Genomic DNA, 26087 nt, shown 5'->3' with positions numbered 1-26087 from the left:
ATAGTCGAGGAACGTAATTGTGCCAAGGGGAATACTAGTGCAATGGGTGAAACATAGAACTCGGGGATGCTACATGGGAGGACTGGAATTACATTATATGCAGTGATGTCTCACCAAGTTCATTAAACAATAAATGCCAATTGAGAGCCCTGATCATTTGCTTGATGAATGTCGAGGAATAAATTGAGGAATTTTATGTATAGATACACCACTACTGACTAGTAAAAGACAGGACGAACGAAATTTACATACTATTTCAAAAGTTCCGTATTTTTATCACTTGTAAGACATAGGACCAGACCTAGACATTGCAAACCTTGGCAATGGACTGGGACCTGTGCTTGCTGATGTTGAGCCGTCCACATGTTTTAATTTACGAGTTGCACTGTATTCCAATGGTCCAGAACGCCTAGTATTCCGAGGCATATTTTCAATGCTTCCGCTTTCTGTATCATATGGTTGATCCTGACCATGGCTTGAGGTTGGTTTGAAATAACCTGAATCATTAGAATTTGACTGAGGAATGGAATCACCGCGGGGCTGCCTCATGGCAGGGGATGAATGTGCCAGAGATACAGCTGGTGAATGACGGGGTGAGCCACTAAGTAGTGTCAGCGGCACAGGAGATGAACTTCCATAGTATTGGCTGTATATTGAGCGGATAATGGAGTAAGGAACATATGCATCCAGCGTGCTTCTTGGTAAGTAAGGGGACATCTCACATAACTGGTCCAGGAAAATGAGCTTTGAGATGAGATGAGATCTGTGCAGAAGAGGTACACACGATTTTCAAATTATTGAACATCATAAAACAGATTAGAAATCTACCCATGTTAGTGTATGAGGTTACATGAAAGAAACAACTGGCAGTTAATATGGGGTTGTCTCTTTAGTGCTCGTCAAATTTCGCTAACACAGAAAATCTAGTTTTAACCAAGGCTTTACATTCAAAACTAGACCAAGCAATGGTCAATAAATTAGTAATGGAGTGGGACGACTAAATTGGCCATCGAGTCATTTGTCAATTTTCACACAGGGCATCAACAGGATTTTTATTAGCAGTGTCTAATACTGGGAGTAAACAAAAAAGATGTAATCAGAAGTAAGCTGTTATAGTTGGTAGCTATAGCAGGAAAATTACAAGTAAACTCATTGTGCCACCACATGAAACATAATTCACTCCCTATGTTTCAATTGAAATGACACTTCCCATTTAAGGACATTCCAGATGTTTGGCACTGTTCCATTTTTATCCAACTTCATATTTATTAAACTTTTTGACTTTGATGTGGTGTATTCTTTTATCAAACTAAGTTTTCAACCATTCTTTACTACTTTCCTCCACTCCCACTAATGTAATAAGCTAGTCAAAATGAAAATCCTAAACCTGTGACCAATACAGCACAATCATACTGAAACAGAGGAAGTATCTATGATTTTCAGAATTTTTCAAGCAACTTTATCTAGATACTCTAGAAACACGATTATACCTGGTATTCTCACTCCAGGAATCGAGAATAATTCCAGATGAGAACTTCACAAAGAGCTGCATTGTGGATTTTATGTTTGTCTCAACTGTTATTTGGTTGTGCGTTTCAGGATCCAATGTCTCACCGACATGGCCATTTGAAAAGGATTGTTTCATGTGATGCTCCTTTTCAAGTCTAACAAATTCACTTCCTGCAATTACTGCAGAAATGCACCTACCAAAAGAAAACCAACCACGTTACAGAATGAAAATAAAGATACAATCAGAAAGACAACACAGTTGTGAAACATTTTTAAGCATCCTTCACCAGAAAAAGAAGAAAGATTTTTAAGCATCCTCTTGCATTGCCCGATACTTGTCACATGATGATTACCTTACCATCCATGAATGGATTTTCAAGAAAAACAATTGTTAGTTAAGTTTGATATAGGCATAAAACTAGAGTTTACAAACTAGATCAGACTTCGAGACAGTAATATTTCTTTTTTCTTCCTCAACTCGAGAGGACCCAAATCGTATTGCTTTTTGAAACAGCAAAAGGTTTAGTTCCATATAAGTATTCTCCACCTGCTTATGTAAAGCCAAGCAACAAAAATGCCAATGGTACATGATTATAAGTATGAAACTGGGAGTTTAGGGAGAACAACAAAAAGAGAAAAGGAAGAAACCAGCATTGCTACAGAAAATCTGTCGAAAGATAGAGGAGCAAAGACTTCCTCGTAACTTTTACACAAATGAGATCTTAAGCAAGAAATGAACCTTGCCAAACAATAGATGTTGTTGCTGAAGCCCCCAGTGTCAACATTGAAGCCGCTATTATTCCATATATTTGATGTCATTAACGTGGCAAACAAATAAGGCAACAAGCTCCAGGAAGCATCATTTGCACCTCCAACCTCTTCTAGTATGGATATGACCCACTCAGCGTCATGGTCACCAGCTATATTGAAATTGTTTGCTACTCTTTTCAACCTTCTAATCTCCTTTTTCTCAGGTATTTCATCAGGTAAATGCTTAGCAGCCGCTGTGAGTAATGAATGTATCAATGGAGCACCTTCTTCAAGCACAGCTGTCCCAGCTTCTGCAAGAAGGCGGTCAAAAGCAACGGCCTGTCCAGCCTGAATACAGAACCCAACCATAGTGTCCAAATCAACAATTTGCTTGATATTTGTGTCTCTATCTATCCGGTCACCACAATGCATGCTTCCAGCAACAGCCTCCAGATTCTCTCGGTTTGCTCGTAATGATGTGTCAATACAGTTCAAGAGTGCAGCTGTGTGCTCTTTCATCATTCTGTCTAACCTGTCAACTCCATAACCACCAAAAACACGGACAAATGCTTTCAGTTCCCTTAGATCTGTCACTGACTCGGCAAAATATCCGCCAACTGGCCTCGTGCTCTTGAAGCATCTGTGCCGGGGTGCAAAGAGGATACCTGCACCTGAGACATCCTTGACCACGTTTTCAATGTACCAGTTACATACTGTTTCAGTGGCTGATCCTGTATGCTGCTCTGCAGCTTTCTCAAACAAGTGTAAAGATGAAACTGGACCACAGAAGGTCTCTGTAAGTAATATCTCTCGGATACCTTGAGTTAGGTCCATGCTAATGTGTTGTTCTGCTAGATGGACAATAGATGTATGTCTGCGTATCAGTGATTCCAAGACAGTAGGACGCTGAAGATCATTATCAGTTTTCAGAACAGCAAGCAGTCTCCTTCTGAAGTTCCCAAGGATACATTCTCTCATGTACTGCATTAAAGATGCATTTAGAGAGGGTTAACATACAGTTTGTGTCCGTGGACTAAAGATCAACCTGAATCAAGTATACTTAGTCTCAGTTTATTAATCACGATGATTTCCTCATGGATATATAAGCTTACCTGACCTTTTTCGAAAAACATATAGAACATAAAAACTTAAACTTGTAGCTTTGCACTTTATTTACGTTCTAAGCAGTAAAGTTGTCAACTCATGGGGTCAAGAAATAAGGCGGAGCCAGCAGAGAAGGCCAATTAATCCTTATAAATCAAGCAACACTACATTAAGAAGCCAAAATGAGCCCTCAGCCTCAACACAATAAATAAATTAATTTGACTCGCACTAGGAAACAGGAAAAGACTAGCAAACAAGAGCAAGCCTCCAAATATGTAATATGGAGTACAATTAACAGGATCAAGTCTAGTTGCGCCATTTCCCACAAAATCAGGGCGGACCAGCATTGACAAAAGAAAACATTTTGATTCACATGGCATTCTTTCCTTTGTAGTTTGTCCCAGAAAGATGTCACCTTTCTATATTTGAAAATAATTTGACTTTAAACTTCCCATTTTATTATTAATGACATGCTTTGATAACCAACATAAAGTGTAGTGGCATGTTTAAAACCACAAGTCGCAAATGTCTTCCATTTTTTCTTAGACACCATAACCAATGAAACAGAGGGAGTAACGAGAGAACAATGATCCAGATTTAGCCATTTCTCAGACACAATCATTTCAAGGCAGAATGATGAGGGGCTACTTACCTCCCTCAGAACAAACACATGGTTTAGAACACATATAGGCTCCATGTCATTTAAAACTGAGCAAAGGTTGGTCAACCTCTGCATTGCAGCTTCTAACCTGTCATTACAAAGTTCAAAGGAACAACTGAGCAAAACTGTAAGATACATCATTGGGTAATCTAATGTAAGCGCTCACATTTTTATGGAGTTATCATTTTCAGGGTAGCTCTCATATCCAGGTAAATGATAGCCCGACATGGCTCTTGGGGATTTCGCAGCAGGAGTAGAAATTCTGGAAGTCAAATTCATGAGATGTGCCGCCTGCTCTGGAAAAAGCTGATATTTCACTTGAATTAGTCTGGAAAAGATAAATCATCAGTGTTTCCATGTGTTGAGAAGATGATAAAGGATACTAACCTGCAACTCTAAAGAGCCAAATCCCCCTTCAGAGTCAAGAATATTTACCAACCCTTCCAAACCTCCCATGATAGACTCAATTAGGGATTCAACATAGAGAACAGCATCACGACCAATTTTAGTCACCTGCAATCAGCAAAGTAGCTATCAAATCGGTCTCTTCAACTCAAAAACATTCCAGATAAACATTTAAGAAGTATTGTATATTCACGTAAAATGAGGCCATGGAATTATCTTTTCGTGTTCCCTATGAGTCACTAATCAATAGGAAGAAGCTATGGCAGAAGAAAAGGCAACTGAAACTGCAAAAGATCATTCCCACATATCAGTTCCGATACAATCAAATTATGCTCCGATAGCAATGCGAATCTATGTGGAAAAAAAGGGTCATTTGTGTATATATTTTCTAAAATTGGTATAACAGTATCTCTTGGCACGGGTGCTACAAGAAGGCTATGTGGTGCACTTGGTTGAATGTTGAGTTATTTACATAAAGACCACTTCCCACTGAATACATTTTTTTATTTTTTTATTTTTTTTTGTGGTGCTTCCATATTCTACAAATCCTAGATTTTCCTCTGTTAATGATGTTACAGAAATGCAAGGTAAGGCTGCGTACGATACACCCTTGTGGTGGGGCCCTTCCCCGGACACCGCGCATAGCAGTAGCTTTAGCGCACCGGGCTGCCCTTTCAATGATGTTACAGAAGATGGCCACCAAAAGAAGCTATCACTTGAAAGCTTTCTTAGACGATTTGCCAGTTTAGAATTCTGAATGTCACAATCCCTTAACATCCATACACGAAAATGAACATATTGATGATACAACAACAACAACAAACCCAGTATATTCCCACATAGTGGGGTCTGGGGAGATGTACGCAGTCCATACCACTACCTCCGGAGAAGTAGAAAGGTTGTTTCCGATAGACCCCCGGCTCAAGACACGGAATAATACACAAATCCTTAATAAAGCATGGAACAAGATGACGGTACATACCTACGCCACCCACAAGGAATAATAATCAAAGAACAGTAAACAAACTCGTAATAAAGCATGCAACAAGGCGTCATAACAAGAATAATACCCTACCAAGCAATGCCCTACCCCAGCGACCCAAAATGGCACTAGCCTTCTATCCTAATCCGCGTCCTCCAGATCTTCCTATTTAGGGTCATATCCTCTGTGAGCTGTACCTGCTCCATGTCCTGCCTGATAACCTCTCTCCAGTATTTCTTCGGCCTACCCCTACCCCGCCTGAAACCATCCAAAACATATTGATGATGCTCGAAATAAAAACTGGGAATATAATGGGCAGTGAGTAACTCTTGACATTCACAAGCATTAGTGATCTCTTCATGGATCAAAATGTTCACTTCACTCAAACACTTCTTTTAATAATGGCACTCTAAACACGTAACTGAACTTTTCCTCTCCTCCTCTCATAGTCTTCATCTAATTAACTTCTTAAACACATGCTAAGAGGGTCCATCCACCATTAAGTATCAATGGCAGGTTCAAGAACTAAGGCTCAATTATTGGGTTAAAGAGGGAAGGAGGTGTAGTTGTTGTACTGGGTTGAAGGTTCAGCAGAAGTGTTAGGTTACAGAAGGTTAGCCTGAATCTAAACCCCCTCCACTCACCTTCAACACTTTGATATCACTGGTCATGTACTAAGAAGCTGAACATAATTTAAAACAGCAAAACCAGAAAGTCGAAAGATAACTATGATGAATTAGGTCATGGTTAACCCACAAAAAGATCAGAACTTAGAAGCATCAAAACACATGTGAATGTAGTTCTTCTGATGAAAACATCATGCCCCAGTGAGTGGAGTAAACATTTACAAGCACCCTAAAAATTCAAATTACCATAATACCTCTTCGGGGACTATTGAAGAAGCGCATTCGGGGAAACTACTGGCGACACCAAGCCATGCACAGCAATGTTGTGGACGACCTTCTGGACCAAACATGGTATTACGGAAAACCTATAATACAGTTGAAAATCAAATTAAAACACAAACTCCCAATGGAAAGAACTTACGCAGGAAGTAACTCTCTTTTGATCGATAAACTCAGAAATATTATATGCTTTTAACACAGACTCAGAAGAGCTAGACGAAAGGAGGGAGAAGGAGCAAAGTCAAAGAGTACAGAAGGATCAACAAGATAGATTCACCAAGACTCCAAAATTCGTGGAACAAAAGAGTCGGTGAACAGCATAAGCTCTTCAATCTCTTTCATAGAACTTACTGTTGTAAGGTGTTGATGATAGAAGTAAAGCTTCTTTAGACTTCCATGTTTAGATAACAGGTATTCAAGCTCATCAACACACCTGCCCTGACACAGGAAAAAGTCATTTCACACAGGTACGGCACAATAATGCACATAAGTTATCTAAAAATGTGCTGTCTGTATCCAGATTCCAAACTATTTTACAAGGAAAAAAGAACCTTCTTTTCAAGTTTTCGTAACAAGTCAAGATGAAAATGCAGAAAAAGAGTCCTCGAATCTGAAAGTAAAAGAAAACGACTTCCTTATTGCCAGGTTTTCCTAAGTAAAGACGGAAATGCAGAAAGGAAATCATTGATTCTGAAAGTAGAGGAAAATTAGTTCCTAATTGCGGAGTACTTTTTGGATTTAGATATGATAAACTACTAAAGTATCCAGAAGACACTATTAAACTAAAAGGACAAGATGAGAAATGAAATTAGCTTTCCAACAAGACGAGTAGCTTAGAAAATAAGAAGCCTAATTGTCTTATTTTGTCATTCTCCTAGATGCTAGAATCAAAATCAGGGAAAAATTCCTATCCAGACCACATGTACATCTGGAAGAGATAACTTTAAGGTCACAACATAAGCAAAAATGACTTCATAGTTGAGAAATAACATGCAGCTAACTTAAATTTGTGTCAAAATTTCCAAGGTAAAAGGCAAGAACCTGGACCAATTGTATGCAGAATTTCCTTCCGATAATAGGCCTTCCTTTCCAGTAGATACCGTCGCCTTTTCCAAATGTCGGATGTTTATAGACGAACGAGCAGAAGTAACAACCATCAATATGGATAACCAATCTTTCCGCAGCTCCTGATAGACAAAAACATGTTTTTCTGTCAGAAGAAAAGACAGAAACAGAAACAAAGTAAATGCAATGATGGCCGCCTAAATATGAAAAATAAAACTTGCATTAGCTCGTACATGATTTACTCAGGAATGTCCACATTGTATATATTAGCTTAACTCACTAAGAACTGAGTAAAAAAGGGAAATTTCTTTTTCAAACAAAGGAATAAAGCAGATATGTCCCATCTGAAGTCAAAACTGTTGAAGTTGAGAGCCATAGTTCTAAGTTCTTCATAATTGCAGTACTTGAACTATAAACTAGCTATTGTTGAATGATGAAACAGAAGACTGCATGGAAAAGAAATCAACTCTGAAGAGCTGCTTACTGATAAATCACATGTGATTGCAGAAATATTGTCACCCTGTGGCTTGGGTATATTCTCAAGATGTTGAACTATCTTCTGGAAAAGTCCTTTCAGAGTAGCATCCAGGTCAAGAGCCAACATGCCAGGAGTACCCAACAAAAATCTGACTCTACCAGCACAGGATGATAGATATGATAAGGCATATCCTCTAATAGCTGAAGAAGCAATAAAAGGTTTTGTAGATTAGCTACCAGAAAGAGATTAATAGACAATGTTATAGCAAAATCAATGAATAAAAGAGAAGCGAAAGCATTGACGGACTCTTTAATGCAGAAAATACTATTGAAACTTTATTACTAGAAAGGACAACAAACACTAACAAACTATAAAGGATTCTATGAGATTTAATTTCGAAATGGTAATATTACAGAAAGAAAGGATAGCTTAGTGCAGCGGAGGCAATTGTTAAACCATCAAATTCTAGCAATGACAACTCCATAGTGATCTGTGTATATACACCACCTAGATAGGTAAGCATGACATGCACATATTAGAATGAGGTCGCGTTAAGAATGCCTCAACTATACTAACTAATTCCGTTAGTTCTGACTTAGATAAAACTGAGGTGACATATCTGATGCACATCATTTCACTCAGTTCCATAGTTCAGAGTTCTATAGAAAACCTTCACAATTTAGTCAACTTCCATCAGCTGTCCAGTTGCATGAAGCTTGTCATCTCATTTCTCACTTTTTAAAAACTATAGCAGGGAGGATTCTGCTGCATTATATTCAGTTAATAGAAGCAAATCCAAACACTATAACTTATTTATGATTATATGACTTTAAAAGCAAAAACAAACCTAACCTGCAATATACTTGCGCACTAGGCAACAAAGACGATCCATTCCATCTAACAAGAAGCCAATGGTTGGATCACTTGGATCCTGCATCGACATTAAAGGAAAATCAAACACACCAGAACAAACAGTCAAAGAAGACACTGCATAATAACATAACAGTTTTATGCACAAAAGGCTGATATGATGAAAATTTCTTACTATTTCTACTGGAACCATTCTAGCAGCTCTTGACTTCGATGAAGCTATTCCTACATGTTGGAAATACCACAGAACCTCACTTTGTGCGAAGGCCAAGGCCGAATATACCATCTGTGGAAGCATTCAGAAATGATTTTAGAGAGTATCTTATTTGGCTACATAAGCACATCTACAATTATGCAACTAATACAGTTGTCATTCAAGTACAGCACCAAAGGATAGAGAAACGTGATTTAGTCATAAACAAAATTCTCATTTAAAGACAAGCATGCAATAAAAGCCAAAGATACAAGCACAAACATATAGCTACCTATATGCATGACCTAAACAATGAATGAAATAACAAAATGAGTCAGGTAGGAAATAAGGTTCCATATTAGTAGATTGTGTAAAAGATAGAGCTTGGTTGGTGGCAGGTGATCTCAAATTTGGCCTTGAATACAGTAAAGAATAGTGTTGGGGTGGATTTGGGGGGGACAGGCAAAGGGAAGGTCCATGTAAGAAAACTTTGAAACACGAAAAAAAGTGTAATCTATGGCACAGCATACCTGAATATTAGGTGCCAACAAGCTTGGCTGGTCAGAGAAAAAAAGTACCATTCTTCCGATCTCCTGTTTTAAAAATATCCTTCTTTCACGGTGTATGGCATCACAGGAAAATAATGCTTGTTCATGTACTTCACTGCAATCATTAAGAAGTTACTAAGTACCATAGCACATCATTTTAGAAAAACTGCGGTATCGGAAATTCAGCAACATCTAATTTATAATCCCCGTAATCATGCAAGTAGAATGCTAATAGCCTGGAGCTCAGCCAGTAAGTACATATTTGAAGTACCATAGCACATCACTTAAAACTGTTACTTCCAATTGGGATCTTTTATTAGTGTATATATATATATATATATCAATTGACAAGCCAAATAAGAGATTGACTGCCTGAGAAATTTTCAAACTCCAAATACACTTTCAGTTTTCAGTGCCATGGGAGATTTACATGACTGATGCTAAATATACGGAAGCAGCATTTGTCACTAATTTTTCATTTCTAATTTTGACAAGCCTTTTCGTCAATTTCACATTGTGTCATGGATCTGATCTCTCTCAATCATAACCTTTCTTTGGACATCTCTCCCAATCATGACTCTTTTTACTGTATTGAAAGTCGAAGCATTTCTTTTCATACAAGATCACTTACATGTTAAGATTCAACCCCACGCCACCTCAAAACTCCATTACCAAGAACCCCAACAATGATTTTTTTTTCTTTTTGAAACCGAAAACAGCGAATTTTTCCACTTTGCTCCCTTGGTAACTTGAAACCACATGGTTGGACGTAGAGGACCTTCCTGCTAGGCTATCCCTCCCTTATCTTTCCTATATAACATCACTTGCCTTTTCACATACCTATTGCACAGTTTCACTTTATCCAGATAATCAAAGTTATGTCACTTGCTTACAAAGTTCAGGCGTATTCACTATTTAAGCAATATTATACGTTGTAGTTAACAATAAAAAGCATAAGAGAATTCAGCGTTTTAGTGTCCAATCACAAGTCAGTACCTTATCATTTTCTCTACCTGTTTGGCTACACTATACTCTAGATCTGCTTCTTTTTGTTTCGTCCGTCCAGATTTTGCCATCTTTTTCGACTCCAGTATCCGTGGTAAGACGTATAACTGATAATCCTCATGCAGCAATATATACTGTGCATTTCAATGTTCAATTATGTTACAAAAGCCCAAATGAAACCATGATTGCACTACTGACATAGATAACCAGCAACTCCACAAATAACCCACCTCATCCCTGAACAGAGGAAGGACTAGATTTTCCTTGAGTACAATCTGCAAGGAATTAAACAAAATAAAGATTGAGAACGCTAGGTTTAATTATGGGTAACATGCAACCGACTTCAATATGTCAAAGAAAAGACCTCACTGATCAGAAGCAGAAAGCTAGTTGTTCATATGCGTGAGTAAGGTAAGGAGATATAAGACATAACACTGCAAAGTTAAACCTATCAGCTCCTAAGCATTGGCCAGTACACATGGGACAGTATTTACCCAAAAGACAAAATGAATATTGCATCAATGAAGCAGATTAATGCACCCTTAAGTTCTCCATTCTTTATTTAAAATACATCACCAGTTTAATAAACATGGAATTCTTCAAGAGACTCAACATCTTTGCCATATCGTAGCTAGAAAATGCACTCTTTCATTATCATGTTCTTTGATATTACCAGCAGTCTGAGCCTAAACAGGTCCACACGACACATAAAACAATTGTCCTTGGAAAGTACCGAAGCAATATCGATGCTGGTGACCCTGAGAAGTTCATCAGGACAGACAAGATAACCAAATAACACCCATTCTCGATAAGATGTAACATTTGCTAGGTCTTGGGCTCTCTGCAAATAAGAAAGGGATCACAAAATGTGAGTAAAACAGTGAATCCTGCACATCATTTATACAAAAAGTATTTGTTTGGAGAGTAAATTTTATTCTGACTGTCCATTTGTTCATGATATAAAGCAATAGAAGATACCCACCATTGGATGAGCTGAATTTGTAAGTATATCTGGGTATCGAGGATGAAAAGGACTTAAGAAACCCTCATTTCTCAGCTTTCGTGTATCAGTTGATAAGAATATAATGGGACCAACAGCCTCTAAAACCTGAAAAGAACAAAAAAACCTTCAGAGAGAGATCTCAGATAAAGTAGTGCCTACTATTCATGCTTGAAGCAAATGAAGTTCAATAAGGAGTCTTCAATGAACTCGTAGAATGTATCCAAAATCTAGAACAGACATCAGCTGTAACAACGAAAATTCATAGAAATATAAAGTGCAACACCATGTTCCCCTAGTATAGAGGAACTAAAACCGTGTTCCTTTAGTGAACGAAGCGATGTAGTATGTATAAGGGCTCGGAATAATTTTTTACCAATTAGATGATTGACGTGGATGAAACTTCAATGCAACGAGTTAAAACATGATTGCAAGTTTGGATTTTGTGTTCTGTTAATTAGGCTGAGATCTGGTTTAATTTTCCTGTTAACTCAAAATTGGAAGATTTTGTGTTCCATTTATTGTTGTTTAGTTCATTTTCGACTAGTCCCATGGTAATTAATTACGAGAAACCGTTATAAAGGATCTCAAACTATTGAAAACTAAAAAAAATGGGTTTTTTTCTTTCCCAAATACCTACATTTAACTGAAATACGTTAGAAGTATAGAGATATACATACACACACACACACACACACATATATATAGTTAAGCACGAGATACTTATAAATGAAAAAACAACAGACTTTTCGTTTTCTTTTTTCCCATAAATGAGCAGTAGTACTGCAAGTTAAGACACAAGAACTCCTTTTGACATTGTAAATGAACAATTAAACTTGTGTACAAGATTGAGGTATTCAGGAGTAAAGACCTCTCCAATACGAGGGCTGACAAAATTCAGGTCTTCATGCAGACCCTTCAAGGGTGGATCGTAGGAATCAACAAACTGGATTAACCTGGAAAGGAAAACAAGAGAGATATTCAGGGGAACTTCTTATGATTTCATTTTTTATAGTTCATTCAGAGTACAGTGGTCGGCATATACAAAAATACAGAATGCCTCGTCATAATTGACTATAGGGAACTGACAAAATTTATCAGCTTATGCACACATTTAAGTTACACCATTAATACAATGTCGACAAGCATATGTCAATACGTGTAAGGCTTTTTCTCTTCCTTTAAAGCATCTCTTGCTCATTCTCTCCATTTAATCCATAAAAGACATAAGTTGTGGAAATCCAATCTTTTTTTCCTCCTTTTTTTGTGGAGGATTAGTCAATGTGAAATAGCAGTCCAGATTTTTCAGATGTTCCTTTGTGCTTTCCTGATGAAGGTGTCGAGATGAGGATGTTGCGAGTAGAGAATCTTCACTAATAAATGATTCTCTACAAACTCCACCCAATCTCCTATACAAGTTGGAATTCTATGGGTGCACCAAAAGAAAATAAGGGACCAGAGAAGACTACTCAAATAAGAAAAGCTCAATTCTAGACTCTAAGTTCTCATTTGTAATTATTTTTGGAGGTGACCAGCATCCCTTAATGCTGAGGAATATAACAGTACCAATTATCAAAAAAAAAAAAAGAAAAGCGCAGTTCTACCTCCTCCAAAGCTCTCCTATTTCTTTCTCTCCATACCACCCACATCAACGCAGTGGAACCGCGTTCCAAGCCTTACATCTTCTCCTCCTCCTCCCTCTCTTCCAACTAATTATCAATTCGTTCACAGTTCTTGGCATTGCCAATGAAGTATCAAACCACCTAAACATATCCCGCCATAACCTCGTGGTAAAATCACAACGAAGAAGAAGATGATCCACGTCCTCACCCGTTTTCTTGCATATAACACCAACAAATGCAACCAACCTTTCGCTTTCTAAAGTTTTCCGCCGTCAAGATCAATCCATGAGTGGCTAGCCAGATGAAGAAACACACCTTCCTTGATGCCTTAGCCTTAGGAATCCAAACAGTGTTAAAAGGAAAAACATCTACCTCTCTAACCAGAAGTTTTCCATAATAAGATTTGACTGAAAACATACCATTATTTTCTACCTCCCACCATAATGCATCACTGTCATGACTTGCTTATGGAGTAAGTCCAACAATCTTTGGAACTCATTCACCTCCCAGTCGTGGAAGTCCCTCCTAAATCTCAGGTCCCAAAGGGTCTCTCTACCTTGTGTCCCCCCTAATTTGTTGTATTGTCAAGTCTCTTTGGCAAGAAATTCTGCAAAGGCTAGGGAAATCATCTTTCAATAAATTGTCTCCACACCACCTTTGTCCCCAAAATTTTACTCTCTTCGCATCTCCTACCTTGAATAAGATGTTTACTTTGAAATCATCTCATCCTTTCAAGATAACCCTCCACAAAATTTGTTGTTTTCTCTAGTTCTCCATTCCCTAGTCCCATATTTATCAACTATCACTTCTCTCCAAAAAGCATTCATCTCTACCCCAGACCTCCAAAGCCACTTACCTAATAAAGCTTTGTTAAACACCTTTAAATCTTTAATGCCCAGCCTTTCCCCTTTTGGGGGGAGAAATGACGGTCTCCATTTCACCAAATGAAACTTCTTTGTCCCATCCACCGCGTCCCCAAAGGAAATCTTTGGATCTTTTCCAACTTTTCAGAGATCGAAGCTGGAGCCTGAAACAAAGACATGTAATAAGTAGGAATGCTCGAAAGTGTACTCTTAATGAGCACCTCTTTTCCACCTTTGGACAAATATCTCTTCTGCCACTCTGCTAATCTTTTCTCAATCCTTTGGATAACCGGATTCCACATTGTAACATTCTTGTTCGAAGCACCTAATGGTAAACCAAGATATGTAGTAGGAAGGATCATAACCTTGCAATTCAAAACTTGAGCCAGGGATTCAATGTCGCCCACCTCTCCTACTAGAATGATCTCACACTTCTCAGGTTAATTTTACGGTCTAACTTGGCGTAAATAATCCATTTGGGTCCTATCTGCATCACAAAACACCAAAGTATTATTTGCAAACAACAAAGGAGAAACCGAAAGTATTCCAGCACCCCTAACTGTAGCATTGAAACCCTTTATGAATCCTCTCATTACATCTTTATTCATCATCCTGCTCAACGCTTCCATTACCCAAGATGAACGCTTCCATTACTAAGATGGGGTTATATGTGTCAAAGTGGGAGTGACTTCAATAGAAAACAAGATGCATGAAGCAAGGTTGAGATGGTTCGGGCATGTAATGAGGAGGGGCACGGATGTCGAAGAAATATTGGAGGGAAGTGTTTAGACATGACATGGAGAAGTTACAGCTTACCAAGGACATGTCTCTGGATAGGAAGGTGTGGAGAATGCGGATTAGGATAGAAGGTTAGTAGAATAGGGGCTAGTAGTTGTAGCATTTCACGGATAGTGTCTTGTTCTTGGAGTTTTTGGGTGTTGTTTGTGGTTTTGGTGGTACTATTTGGTAATAATCTTGTTTCTGCTAATGTCTATTGTACTGTTACTGTCTGTTGTTTTGTTACTACCTTTTGTTTCTTGTTCTTCTATTATGTCATTTCTTACGTTGTTTGGTCTCGAGCCGAAGGTCTATCGGAAACACCCTCTCTACCTCTTCTTTGAGGTAGTAGTATGGACTGCATACACTCTACCCTCCCCAAACCCCACTATGAGGGAATATACTAGGTATGTTGTTGTTTGTTGCATTATGCTTTCCTGTACTTCTAACTATAAAATGTTTCTCTTGGAATTGTAGGCATCACTTTTTTTAGCCCCAAAAAGATTTAAAGCATGCACTACATCTCTATTGTCAAAGCACAATGCAAAAACAAACCTTTACCATTTTCCAATTTTGTTTTCACACATACTATATGTTACAACTAAGAAAACTCCTTCTATCAAGTTATATTTAGGCATAACTTAGGCATGTTTCATGAAGTGCCGTCCACCCAAAAATATGCAATTCTAGAAGGGACTTCGGATTTTGTAGCATTTTTCACGAATAACAATGTTACTTTACTATCATCTCAGAGAGTATTTTGTAGCCATATTTCACTGTATGCATTCCTAAATGCTTTCACCATGCCATCTCTATGTCCATCTCCTACCCATTCCTTCTTACCACAACAACAACATACCCGGTGTATTCCCACATATTGGGGTCTGAGGAGGGTAAAATGTACGCAGTCGATACTACTACCTCTGAAGAAGTAGAGAGCTTGTTTTCGATAGACCCTGACTCAGGACAAAAGACCGCAAACAAAGTCGAAATAAACATGAAACAAGATGAAATAATAGAAAGAAAGACCCACAAAGTAGTACTCTACACTATCAAACCGGGGGCACACGCCTCACCCTAACCCTCCTACAACTACTAGCAAGGCTACCCCAGAACACTCTATCTACTAGCTACGCCCGCCCACCCGCGCTATCCCTCTAACCTAATTCGCATCTTCCACAACTTCCTATCTAGGGTCATGTCCTCAGTAAGCTGTAACTGATCCATATCACGTCTAATCACCTCCCTCCTATATTTCTTCGGCCTACCTTTACCTCGCCTAAAACCATCCAAAGCTAACCTCTTACACCTACAAACTGGGGCATCAGTACCCCTCCTCATCACATGCCCGAACCATCTCAACCTCAGTTCTCGCAACTTGTCCTCCACCGAAGTCACCCCCACCTTCTCCCAATAGTTTCATTCCTAACCCTGTCTCCCCTAGTAAACCCACACATCCACCACAACATCCTCATTTCCGCCACCTTCAACTTCTGGATATGGGAGTTCTTAACCGGTCAACACTTCGCTCCATACAGCATGGTCGAACGGCCTGCCACTCTATAGAATTTACCTATAAGCTTGAGAGGCACCTTCTTATCACACAAAACTCTCGAGGCGAGCCTCCATTTCATCCACCCAGCCGCAATACGGTGAGTGACATCCTCGTCAATCTTTCCATTCCCCTGAATCATAGATCCAAGGTACTTAAAACTATCCCTCCTACAAACAATCTGGGAATCCATCTTCACTACCACCTTATCCTCAAGTGCCAAGTCGCTGAACTTGCATTCCAAGTACTCTGTCTTGGTCTTACTCAACCTGAACCCTTTAAACTCCAGGGTTTATCTCCAAACCTCCAACCTACCATTCCTTCTCACCTCATCCAGTTGTTATTTCGACACCGGGATATGTATATTTTATGCAAACTGAAAAGACCAAATTTCCTCCCTGAGAGTTGTATGCCCAATCCTTGCATCCTACCAGAATTCAATACTCTGATTACCTCTCAAGAAATGTCATGAACTCAACCCATAATTTCTAATATGTTTCCATGAATCAAGTGAGAATATGAAGGAGGCTTACTGCACACAAACATCGTGTTCTTGATTGTACCTCCATAGCCAATAGAAAAAAGCCTTAAGTTCCTCAACCCTAGGCACCTTTTATTCATAGATTGCAGGACATTCTTTCATCCTTTAATATCCCGCGGTTCTTTCCCAAAAGAGTGGCAAATAGGTCAACTAGTTGGTGGACAAGTAAGCTAGGATCCAGTAAAAAGATTGCTGTCATGGAAACGGCACCTATAGTACATTTGGGTTCATATAATATGTTTCTCCATTTTGTCCCAGAAACCTCACAAATTTGTTAGATGAAATTATCACATAGAGTCAAAAAGCACGCACACCACATAAGCTTATGCTCTGTCTCATATAGGGTGTAGCACTACTTTCCTCTCCCTTCCTCTCCCTTTCAATGTTGGATTTGCATAAGGCATTATGTGTGCCCCTTTTTCTGAAGCTAGAACTCTGCACATCATTTTCTTTAACCTGCTCTTGTAAGCCCTCCCTTTTTCAAGGTTGTCATATGGAACCCCCTCAGGACTCAGTATACTCGTTGAGGGCTACCCCACCATTGTACAACAGGGGTTTGGCTCTGGAACCATATTTGCCGCAGCCCATAGCATATTTTGGCCATTTTGGCCATTTTGGCCCAACAAATCTCATGGATTTGTCTCTTGAACTACACCATATCGAGTCCAAAACCTGTGTACCATGTGAACTTGTGATGTCTTATATAACACTATATCATCCCTCTCTTACCAGTATGATATTTGCCTATGGTGGCATACACACCAACCCCTTCTTCAAAACCTTGCCTAAGCCACCCTCATCAACCTGCGCTCCATCGTGGGCGTCACGACTCACGCAAACCTGCCCTCCATCGTGGGCATCACGACTCAGGCAAACTTGCCCTCCATCGTAGGCGTCACGCAAACCTTCCCTCCATCGAGGGCGCCACGCAAACCTACCCTCCATGGGCGTCAGGCAAACCAGCCATCATGCTAAACTTCTAGATCTGATCATGCTTTCTCAAGGGCAGTATAATTTCCCGGAGCCATCTGATACCAACCTGAGAAACTACAATACACCAGAGATTACCATATATCATAAAGCTGGGTGTAGCTTATTCTGCTTTCCACCAGCTCAACCACCATTTCAAACTTTTGACGTTATGATCAATTAATTTAAAATTCTGACATCTAGCAAAGACGATATTCCTTTCCAGTGCAGGATATTGACCGAAAAAACAAGGCTTAAATGGATCAACATATATGTAAAAAAAGAAGAGGATCCAAATTTCAATGGAACATCTTACTTCAGCAACAACAATATACCCAATATAATCCCACAAAGTGGGGTCTGGGGAGGATACAGCGTATGCAGACCTTACCTCCACCTCAGAGGTAGAAAGGTTGTTTCCGATAGAGGATCTAAAAACTTTGGCTCGCTGTATCCACCCTCAATTGCTCAAAGTAAATGGAAAGTCATTGCTGGAAATAGTATCGCCTTAAAGACTAAACTTCTCAATGCAGATATCAAGTATACGTCATTTTCTTAAAATGCTTGATGTCCTAAACTAAAAGAACCCCAGAGATGATACTGATAACCAAGTCAAGAACCACCTTTTGTAGAGAAGACATCGGCGTAACTTGATCTAACGGCTCCTTCAATTTCTACTAACCATGACAAATTGTCCAACCAATGGCATGTTGTTCATCATGTGGACAAAAGGGTGACTTTGAAAAGAATAAGCAGTATATCAAAATGCAAAGTATATATTAGATTCATGTAACACAAGTTACTTTAAGAGGTCAAAGAAAGAGAATTTTTAAGTTATCTAAAATGAAGCTAAAGAGCCCGATTCCTCACCATGTGACACAAATTACTTTAAGGGGTCAAAGAAATAGAAATTTTGAAGTTATTTAAAACGAAACTACAGAGCCCAATTCCTCGCAACCCCCGATCCCCCACCCCAAAAGAAAAAAAATTAAGAGAAATGAGAGTAAGCCTAGATCCATAAGAAGTCTCACTTGTGATAAAAATCGCAGTCCCTATCATTTCTTGCAATGGCATGAAGCAAATTGTATGTTTGCAGCATCATTTTCCTTGGTATCTGTTGTGGACGATAAGAGGAGCAGTTTATAAAGGCATTATATATAACACAGCATAAAAGTGTCAACTCAACAATATACAGAACAGAAAATAATAGACAGAATTTTTTGTGTACTTGCCTTTTCTGAAAATATATTTACACGAACAAAAGCACAAAAAAGACCCATAAATGCATGCAGTATGAGAGAGTTCTGGTGAGGCTGCAGCAAAAGAAACATGTAAATATATCACATATGATATCGTTATAAGAAGATTCAGCATTACCTGTTAGTCAAGAAAGAAACCCATTAGGCTATAACAGTCCTTTTTTATTTAAAAAGAGTAAGTCAGGCTATGGAAGTTCCTCTCTTGTGCTGAATCGAAGACCAACATTATTTGTGTTAACAAAAACTTTAGTTGGAGATAGAAAGATGATATCATCACTGACCAACAAGGTAATCACTGTACTGCTTAGATCCAATATAAGACGCAAGGCGTGTTCTCGAAATGCCATCAGGTCAAGAAGCATCTGATCAAAACAAGAAAGTTTAATCAAGTGTATATACTATTTAATATTTTATATCAACTTCTGATAACGAAATAATCCTTTTTGCAATAAACAAGTATCAAAACTATGATAGAAGAAACCACCCGACAGGTGATATCCTGGAAAATTTGTGCACCTAATTTCAAAATTGATAACAAAATTTGACCCTTGACACTATATTTTCCTGTATTTGATTTCTCACTCTCTTTTGGCTTCATAGTTATGATGCATCCCAAACCTTTCATCATTTAAGCAATTTTAGAAGTAGAAGATTAAGTTGTCCTACTACTGGCACACCAATATACCTTCTCCACTCCCTTTGTACACTATTATATTTTGTGGAAGTATCAATTATAAACTTATAACGAATTATGCAAGATGAACAGGTGCTGGTAAGTCGGTCATCCACCGGAAAAGTAATTCTGTTGAAATCAACTCTTTTCTCCTAAGAAACGTTGGTCACTAATGGCTCCTTTCCATGTCTAACCACAACAACAACAACAACATATGCAGTGTATTCCCACAAAGTGGGGTCTGGGGAGGGTAAAGTGTACGCAGTCCATAACACTATCACAGAGGTGAAGTAGAGAGGTTGTTTCCAATAAACTCCCGGCTCATTCCATGTCTAACCAATACTTCTTAAAAACAAATAGAACCTCTTAATGCTGCTCAAAAACTATTTCCTAGAAAGCTCTAGACATTTACTGCCATTTTATTACTTGGTCTTCAGGGAAAAAAAAAAAAACAAAGAAATCAACAACTGATAACTGTGTTTGTTATATAATCATAGTTGAATGCCGTTCTTAACTCATCCTATCAGACAATAACGTACCCCCCATAAGTGAATCCCAAATTCCAGATACATACAGCTTCAACATTCTCTTGTTTGACAACTTAGTTTGCGATGCTTTCACTACTTCTCATTTCCTCTGTGGTGTCATATTCCCTGGTAGTGAATCTAGTTAATTTCTAGAAAAAAGTTATGGGCCTTTTACTCTAAATATACCTTATAATTCAGTCTGCACCAAATAAATTTGATGCTTCAGAAATTCTTTAATACTTTTTGTAGTTTCAGTATCATCGGAAAAAATGCAGCAATACTGCAACTAAAAGTGTCGTATGAAGCACTGGAATATGGAGAGGAAAGAAAGAAGAAGAATACAGAGCAGAGCCAACTTACCTGAATCCATGGTTCCAAGCTTTGCAAATGTACTTCAGCACCATCATTCATGGCATCCAAAGCAAATTTGTCAATCTACATTAACATTTGCAGCATATATCACACAAACGAAAGAATATACTTTCCATCAGGAAAAAACAAACAGCAATCTATAAAAAGAGGGCCATATTGTCTTACTCTTTCTAGTTGTAACTTGCTGTGGTGCTCCGGAAACTTCTTTGATAGTAAAATACAGATTTTTGGATGATTTGGAAACACACCAGACTTCCAAAATGCTTCAGAGAATGTGTTTCCAATGACATCAGGGTAATCTAATATCTGATTAAACCTATACATTTTTGCCATCAGCCCTTCAGCTACTTGAGTGAGTTGGTTTACCCATTGCATGTTCAAGCCTTTAGTTGACCCGCTAGAGCTATGAGCACTACCATCAGAGCTACCATTTCTAGAAGCCTTAGGACCTACTGTTGGAGAAATATCAGGACCCAAGTACTCAGTCCACCTAGCTGGTCCTTCCCATTCTCTAGAGCGCACTGCAGCTGGCGATGTCGACAACACATCTTCCCCTTGAAACTGCTGCCTCGGTTTAGTCATTGTGAGCACCCAAAGAGCTCCTTTTACTGCATAAAAGACAGAAACTTCATAAATTCTCACCTTAACCCCAGATAGTATCTTAAACCACTACCAATTGGTTCAAGAATCCCTCATGATAACCACTGTAATCAGCAAAAACCCCACATATCCTTCCCAACATCAACATTTCTCCCCCAATGCAACATATAAAGCTAAAATGTATGTAATGTTCTCAACTTACTTCTAAAAAGGGCAGCGGTGCACTAAGCTCCCGCTATGTTCGGGATCCAGGGAAGGGCCGGACCACAAGAGTCTTTTGTATGCAGCCTTACCCTGCATTTCTGCAAGAAACTACTTCCAAGCTCAAACAAATGACCACCTGGTCACTGGTCACATGGCGACAATTATTAGTTACCCCAAGGCTCCCCTTCGCTCAACTTTCTCTACAAAGAAAAACTTAAGTACAAAAAAGAATGAAATGGTCCAACAAGAAAACTTAGGATGTAAGTGCCAGAATCAAAAATGATTTAGCTAGAGACTACTAGAGCTGAAACATGCAGCACCATTTCTCCTCAACTTTACCAAATACAGACAAACCAAAACATCAATAATCGAAATGGGTCAAAAATATAACACAGAGAAAAATCAGAAAAAGTACCCTAGTCAAAAGGAATATACATAAAACCATCAAAGTAAGAATAATGGCAGCAAAGCAATTCTACCTAACTGCACCAACTAAAGCTAAATGACTCTAATTTTCAACTTAATTCTGATCATAACCAACTCAAACAGGGGCGGAGCTAGGTAAGGCCAAGGAGTTAACCCCTTTGGACCAAAAAATACACTATTTTTACATGGCCCTAGTAAAAAAAATCTTGACTATGCCACTGAACTCAAGAACTAAAAAAAACTGAAAAGGGTAAGCAAAAGTACAAAAAAAAATTAAGATTTAAAAAAAAAAAAAAAGTACCATAGAGCAGTTGAAATGTAGCACAAGATTCAACAACTTAGAAATTCAGATCTGGTTGCACACACAACATAAACAAATGGGACACTAGAGACTACTAGTAATGTGAGGAAGTTATTCAACAAAATAACAAGTGGAATTTTTTATTTTCAAGTATTGAAAAGAGTTTGGGGGGTTTAAGAGAGAAAGTAATTATAGTAATGGAGACTAAAAACTCTATAGAGTTGCTGACTATGGGTATGGTGGTTATATTAAAGACAAATAAAGAAAAAACAAAAGGGAACCTCTTCTTGTTTGGCTTTTTTCAAGTCAATTTCTTACTGTTTTTTTGAGGGGAAAAGAAAGAAACAAGCTTTGCACGATCTTATTTTGTTGCCTTTTATTTTTATTTTTTCTCGAATTATTTTTCTCTCTTTCTTCCTTCTGTGATTAAATTAGGGATAATAATTTAGAAAATGTAATTTACATTGTAAAAATATTGCTCAAAACTTATAATCTAGTCAAAATATGATAGCTCACTCATGATTAAAAAAAAAATATATCGTTATAACAGTTTGCACAAAATTGCATATCAAGTAATAATTTTTCCACAATTTTACTATTTTTTACCGCGATGTCAAAAAATTCAATACAACAAGTCGATGTACAATAACATACAAAACTTTCATTTTTTATAAAAATTATTTAAGAGATTGATATACAATATTATATACTCACGATATAATATTCTATAAAATTAGAAGATGTATTTACTCCCATATTCAATCTTATGCACTATTGCAGAAACACTTTAAAAACTACACTCAAATAAAGCTTATTTACAAAAATTCAATTTTCAAACTTTGAAACTTCGAGCTTCAACAATGGTTGAGCATTCATTCTCTGTCGGAATTGTGAAAGAAAAATTATTAAGAATTTGTTGTTAGATATGGTAGAGTTTCATTATGGGGCGATGAAAAATAAATATTTTTGAAAAATGGAGATTAAAGAACAACTATTCACATGATTTTGGGAATAAATATTTAATTCCATTGAAAATGGGGTATCTAAGCTAGCGTTTGGCCATGAATTCTCAAATATTTTTGATAAGTTATTTTTTGGTGAAGATTTGGGTGGAATTTCAACATGTGTTTGGTCATTGTATTTGAAAAACATATTTCATTTTTAAAAGTGTTTCAAAAAATCAAATTTGACTCAAATACTAGTTTTTTCTAGTATTTGAGAATTTGATACATTTGTCAGAAATATTTCCTAAATAATGAACACAATTTGTCAAGTTTTTTTTTCTTTCTAAAAACTACTTAGAAAAACTATGATCAAACGGTAGCGAAACTGAGATGTCTTTAATGAGGATTTGTGAGAGAAAGATTAATAAGAATCTGTTATTAGCAATGGTTGAGTTTCACTTTGGAGGGAGGCATGAAATTGGCTAATTTAGATAAGCACCAAAACCCTTAACCATAATATGTAAAGTGAAATACGAAATTGCCATATTCCGACTTCAAGGACAAACGTTTTAGATTTATCCATCTCTTATTATAATTATTATTTTATCATACTCCATTTTTCTTTAATTTCATGAGACTTGTATTTTAGTAAAAATGAAAACGATAGTATCCACAAAATTACCTCGCAATTAGTTCAGTCTGCATACAATTAATTAACCACCTAAAGAAGGATTGCTTCCGTCAACATTAGAGGATACAAAAAAGGGGGTCATATTGCATTGTATTATTAAGTGCATCTATATTTATTTTTATTTTTATTTTTTTTTAAATTGTCTAATATTTAGTATATATTTATTGTTTAATTAGCGTTTATGTGTTTTGTGATTCTGATTAATATAAATTTATGTATAAATAACATAAATACCAACCTTTTAAAAGTAATTACACTCTCTCCCACTTTTTTAATTATTTTACTCTCTCTCCCTATTAATATACATAACATAGCCGGATATACATAACTTGTGTATAGGTGGGATTTTTGTAATATGTTTAGGGAGTTGGGATTTTTTGTAATATTGAAAACATAAGTTGTGTATTTGTGTAATTTTTAGTATCGGCGAAAGCCCATTAAAAGAGAAAATATTTTTTTTCCCATGATTCTTTTCATGTTTAAAATGTAAACCCAAAACTTCAGAATTATGCATGAAATGAAATTTTGGATCAAACTAGTATTAAATGAGGAACAATTTCAATAAATGGGTTTGTCAGATTTTTCATGACCAAAATGGTGAAAATGTATGGCGAATGAAGCATCTTCAGTGTGCAATTTTCACGTTAAAAAACAGATGAACCGTCAAATATATTTACATTGAAGGTGCTCTACTCTAATGAGCCTTCAATAAATTTTTTACATTTTAAAGAAAGGTTCATTAATAGTCATGAGCCTTCAATATTAATTTTATTGTTCAAGAATCTGAAAATGACTGACATTTTCTGAACTGATGAGATAATAAAGGACAACTTTTGCATACTCTAAAGGCTCATGCAGGCAATGTACCTTCAAGCAAAGCATTAGTAGAAGTCAGTAACTAAAGAATAAAAAATAGCAATTTGAGTGTATTGTATGTATATATGTACCATGTATGAATTCACATATTGCTTTTTTTTTAATAAGTAATTAAAAATAATTAATTAATTAGCATCCAAAAAGGTAAGTTTGTAACTTTTTAGTAAGGCTAGAAATCAACAATACAATTTGAAATTGGTAATGACTAAGAGAAGGAGTGAGAAACAAACCCAAAAATCATAAGTATTTCATAAATTTGATTCAAGCTATTAAGTTGCACTCTAAAAAACTAATTTCAAACTGAAAAAGAATTTTTATTTTTTACTTTTATAACAAAACAACACTAATTTCAACAAATAAAATATTTTCAACATGAATTGTATGATATAACAAATAAAAAGTGCATAAAACCTTGTCGGAGAGGGATTAAAAAATGACCAAATCAATAATAATCATTATGCTAACAACACTATATAATATTGCCTTATAAATTTAGTACTACACATTATCAAAATAATAGCGAATATGTTTAGAAACTATCATATACATGTGAAAAAAAGAAAAACATGCGATAACCGAAAAGAGAATTATTATTCTTGTAAAAATAATTAGACAGAAAAAGAGATAAACCTTTAATTTTTTCAGCTAATTCATTCGGCTGCAACATATTTGTTTCGTATAATTTTTTGATCAAAAATTTTTAACTAAAAAAGAAACATGAAATTATTAAAAGAGAAGAATCCATAGTCAATTATTGATTATGTATAACACATATATAATCTTTAAATTTACTAACTAAATAAATAGAGAAAAATAAAAAAGATTATTGTAATTGATTATGTATTACAGATATATAATCTTTAAATTTACTAACTAAATAAATAGAGAAATATAGAAAAGATGATTGTAATGGATTCAAGAAGAAAACTCTAATCAATCATCAATCAAAAGCAAAACTAAAATATCAAAGTAAGAAGAAAAATAAAGTACAACAATCACACATATGTTTTTAATAAATTTAATTAAAATGCTATTTAAATAGTACTATAGATATTATATATATATATATATATATATATATGAAGAAAAATTCTAATTTACTTAAAAGTGTTAAATACTATTATTTCTTATCTAAATCAAAATAAGAATTTTAATTTATTTAAAAGTTTTAAATCTTAAGTGCATTACTTTGCATGAGCCTATGATGCATTGAAGGTGCATTGCTTTGCATGAGCCTTTAGAGTATGAAAAAGTTGTCCTTTATTGTCCATCAGTTCAGAAAATGACAGTGTTTCTCAGATTCTTGAATAGTAAATTAATATTGAAGGCCCATGACTATTAATGAGTCTTTCTTTAAAATGCAAAATATTCACTGAAGCTCATGAGAGTAGAGTACCTTCAGTGTAAATATATTT

At 36.7% G+C, this 26087-nt stretch overlaps 1 protein-coding gene across 3 annotated transcripts; it reads right to left on the bottom strand.

Moving 5' to 3' along the window:
- Positions 1-98: 98 nt before the first annotated feature.
- On the bottom strand, positions 99-22486 carry LOC107858908 (protein NAP1). Of its 3 annotated transcripts, XM_047406595.1 has the most exons (25): positions 22162-22485; positions 21433-21577; positions 20796-21238; positions 20619-20693; positions 19340-19420; positions 19032-19112; positions 18831-18913; positions 12347-12431; positions 11458-11583; positions 11209-11316; positions 10706-10750; positions 10467-10609; positions 9453-9585; positions 8905-9015; positions 8712-8790; positions 7866-8059; positions 7358-7503; positions 6668-6749; positions 6292-6402; positions 4412-4537; positions 4191-4330; positions 4016-4112; positions 2249-3240; positions 1491-1703; positions 99-763 (listed from the first exon to the last, which is right to left on the bottom strand). In XM_047406595.1, exons 3-25 carry the CDS (start codon positions 21210-21212, stop codon positions 277-279), a joined length of 4155 nt encoding a protein of 1384 aa, XP_047262551.1. In that variant the 5' UTR covers positions 21213-21238; positions 21433-21577; positions 22162-22485; the 3' UTR covers positions 99-276. The 3 variants fall into 3 exon arrangements, with proteins under 3 accessions (XP_047262551.1, XP_047262550.1, XP_016559198.2); XM_047406594.1 differs by lacking the exon at positions 21433-21577 and having other exon boundaries at positions 11149-11316; positions 22162-22486; XM_016703712.2 differs by lacking the exon at positions 21433-21577.
- Between the last annotated feature and the right edge of the window lie 3601 nt (positions 22487-26087).

The sequence above is a fragment of the Capsicum annuum genome, chromosome 2, assembly GCF_002878395.1.
Source record: "Capsicum annuum cultivar UCD-10X-F1 chromosome 2, UCD10Xv1.1, whole genome shotgun sequence".
Taxonomy (NCBI): Eukaryota; Viridiplantae; Streptophyta; class Magnoliopsida; order Solanales; family Solanaceae; genus Capsicum; species Capsicum annuum.
The sequence above is the reverse complement of the archived record's forward strand: the minus strand, read 5'-3'. Positions and strand labels throughout refer to the sequence as shown.

Coding starts and splice junctions, on each gene's coding strand:
- LOC107858908 (XM_047406594.1), bottom strand. CDS start 21,212: ATGACTAAACCGAGGCAGCAGTTTCAAGGGGAAGATGTGTTGTCGACA. Junction 20,694..20,795: donor GCAAGTTACAACTAGAAAGA/GTAAGACAATAT, acceptor ATGTTAATGTAG/ATTGACAAATTTGCTTTGGA. Junction 19,421..20,618: donor GCTTGGAACCATGGATTCAG/GTAAGTTGGCTC, acceptor TGTTTTGATCAG/ATGCTTCTTGACCTGATGGC.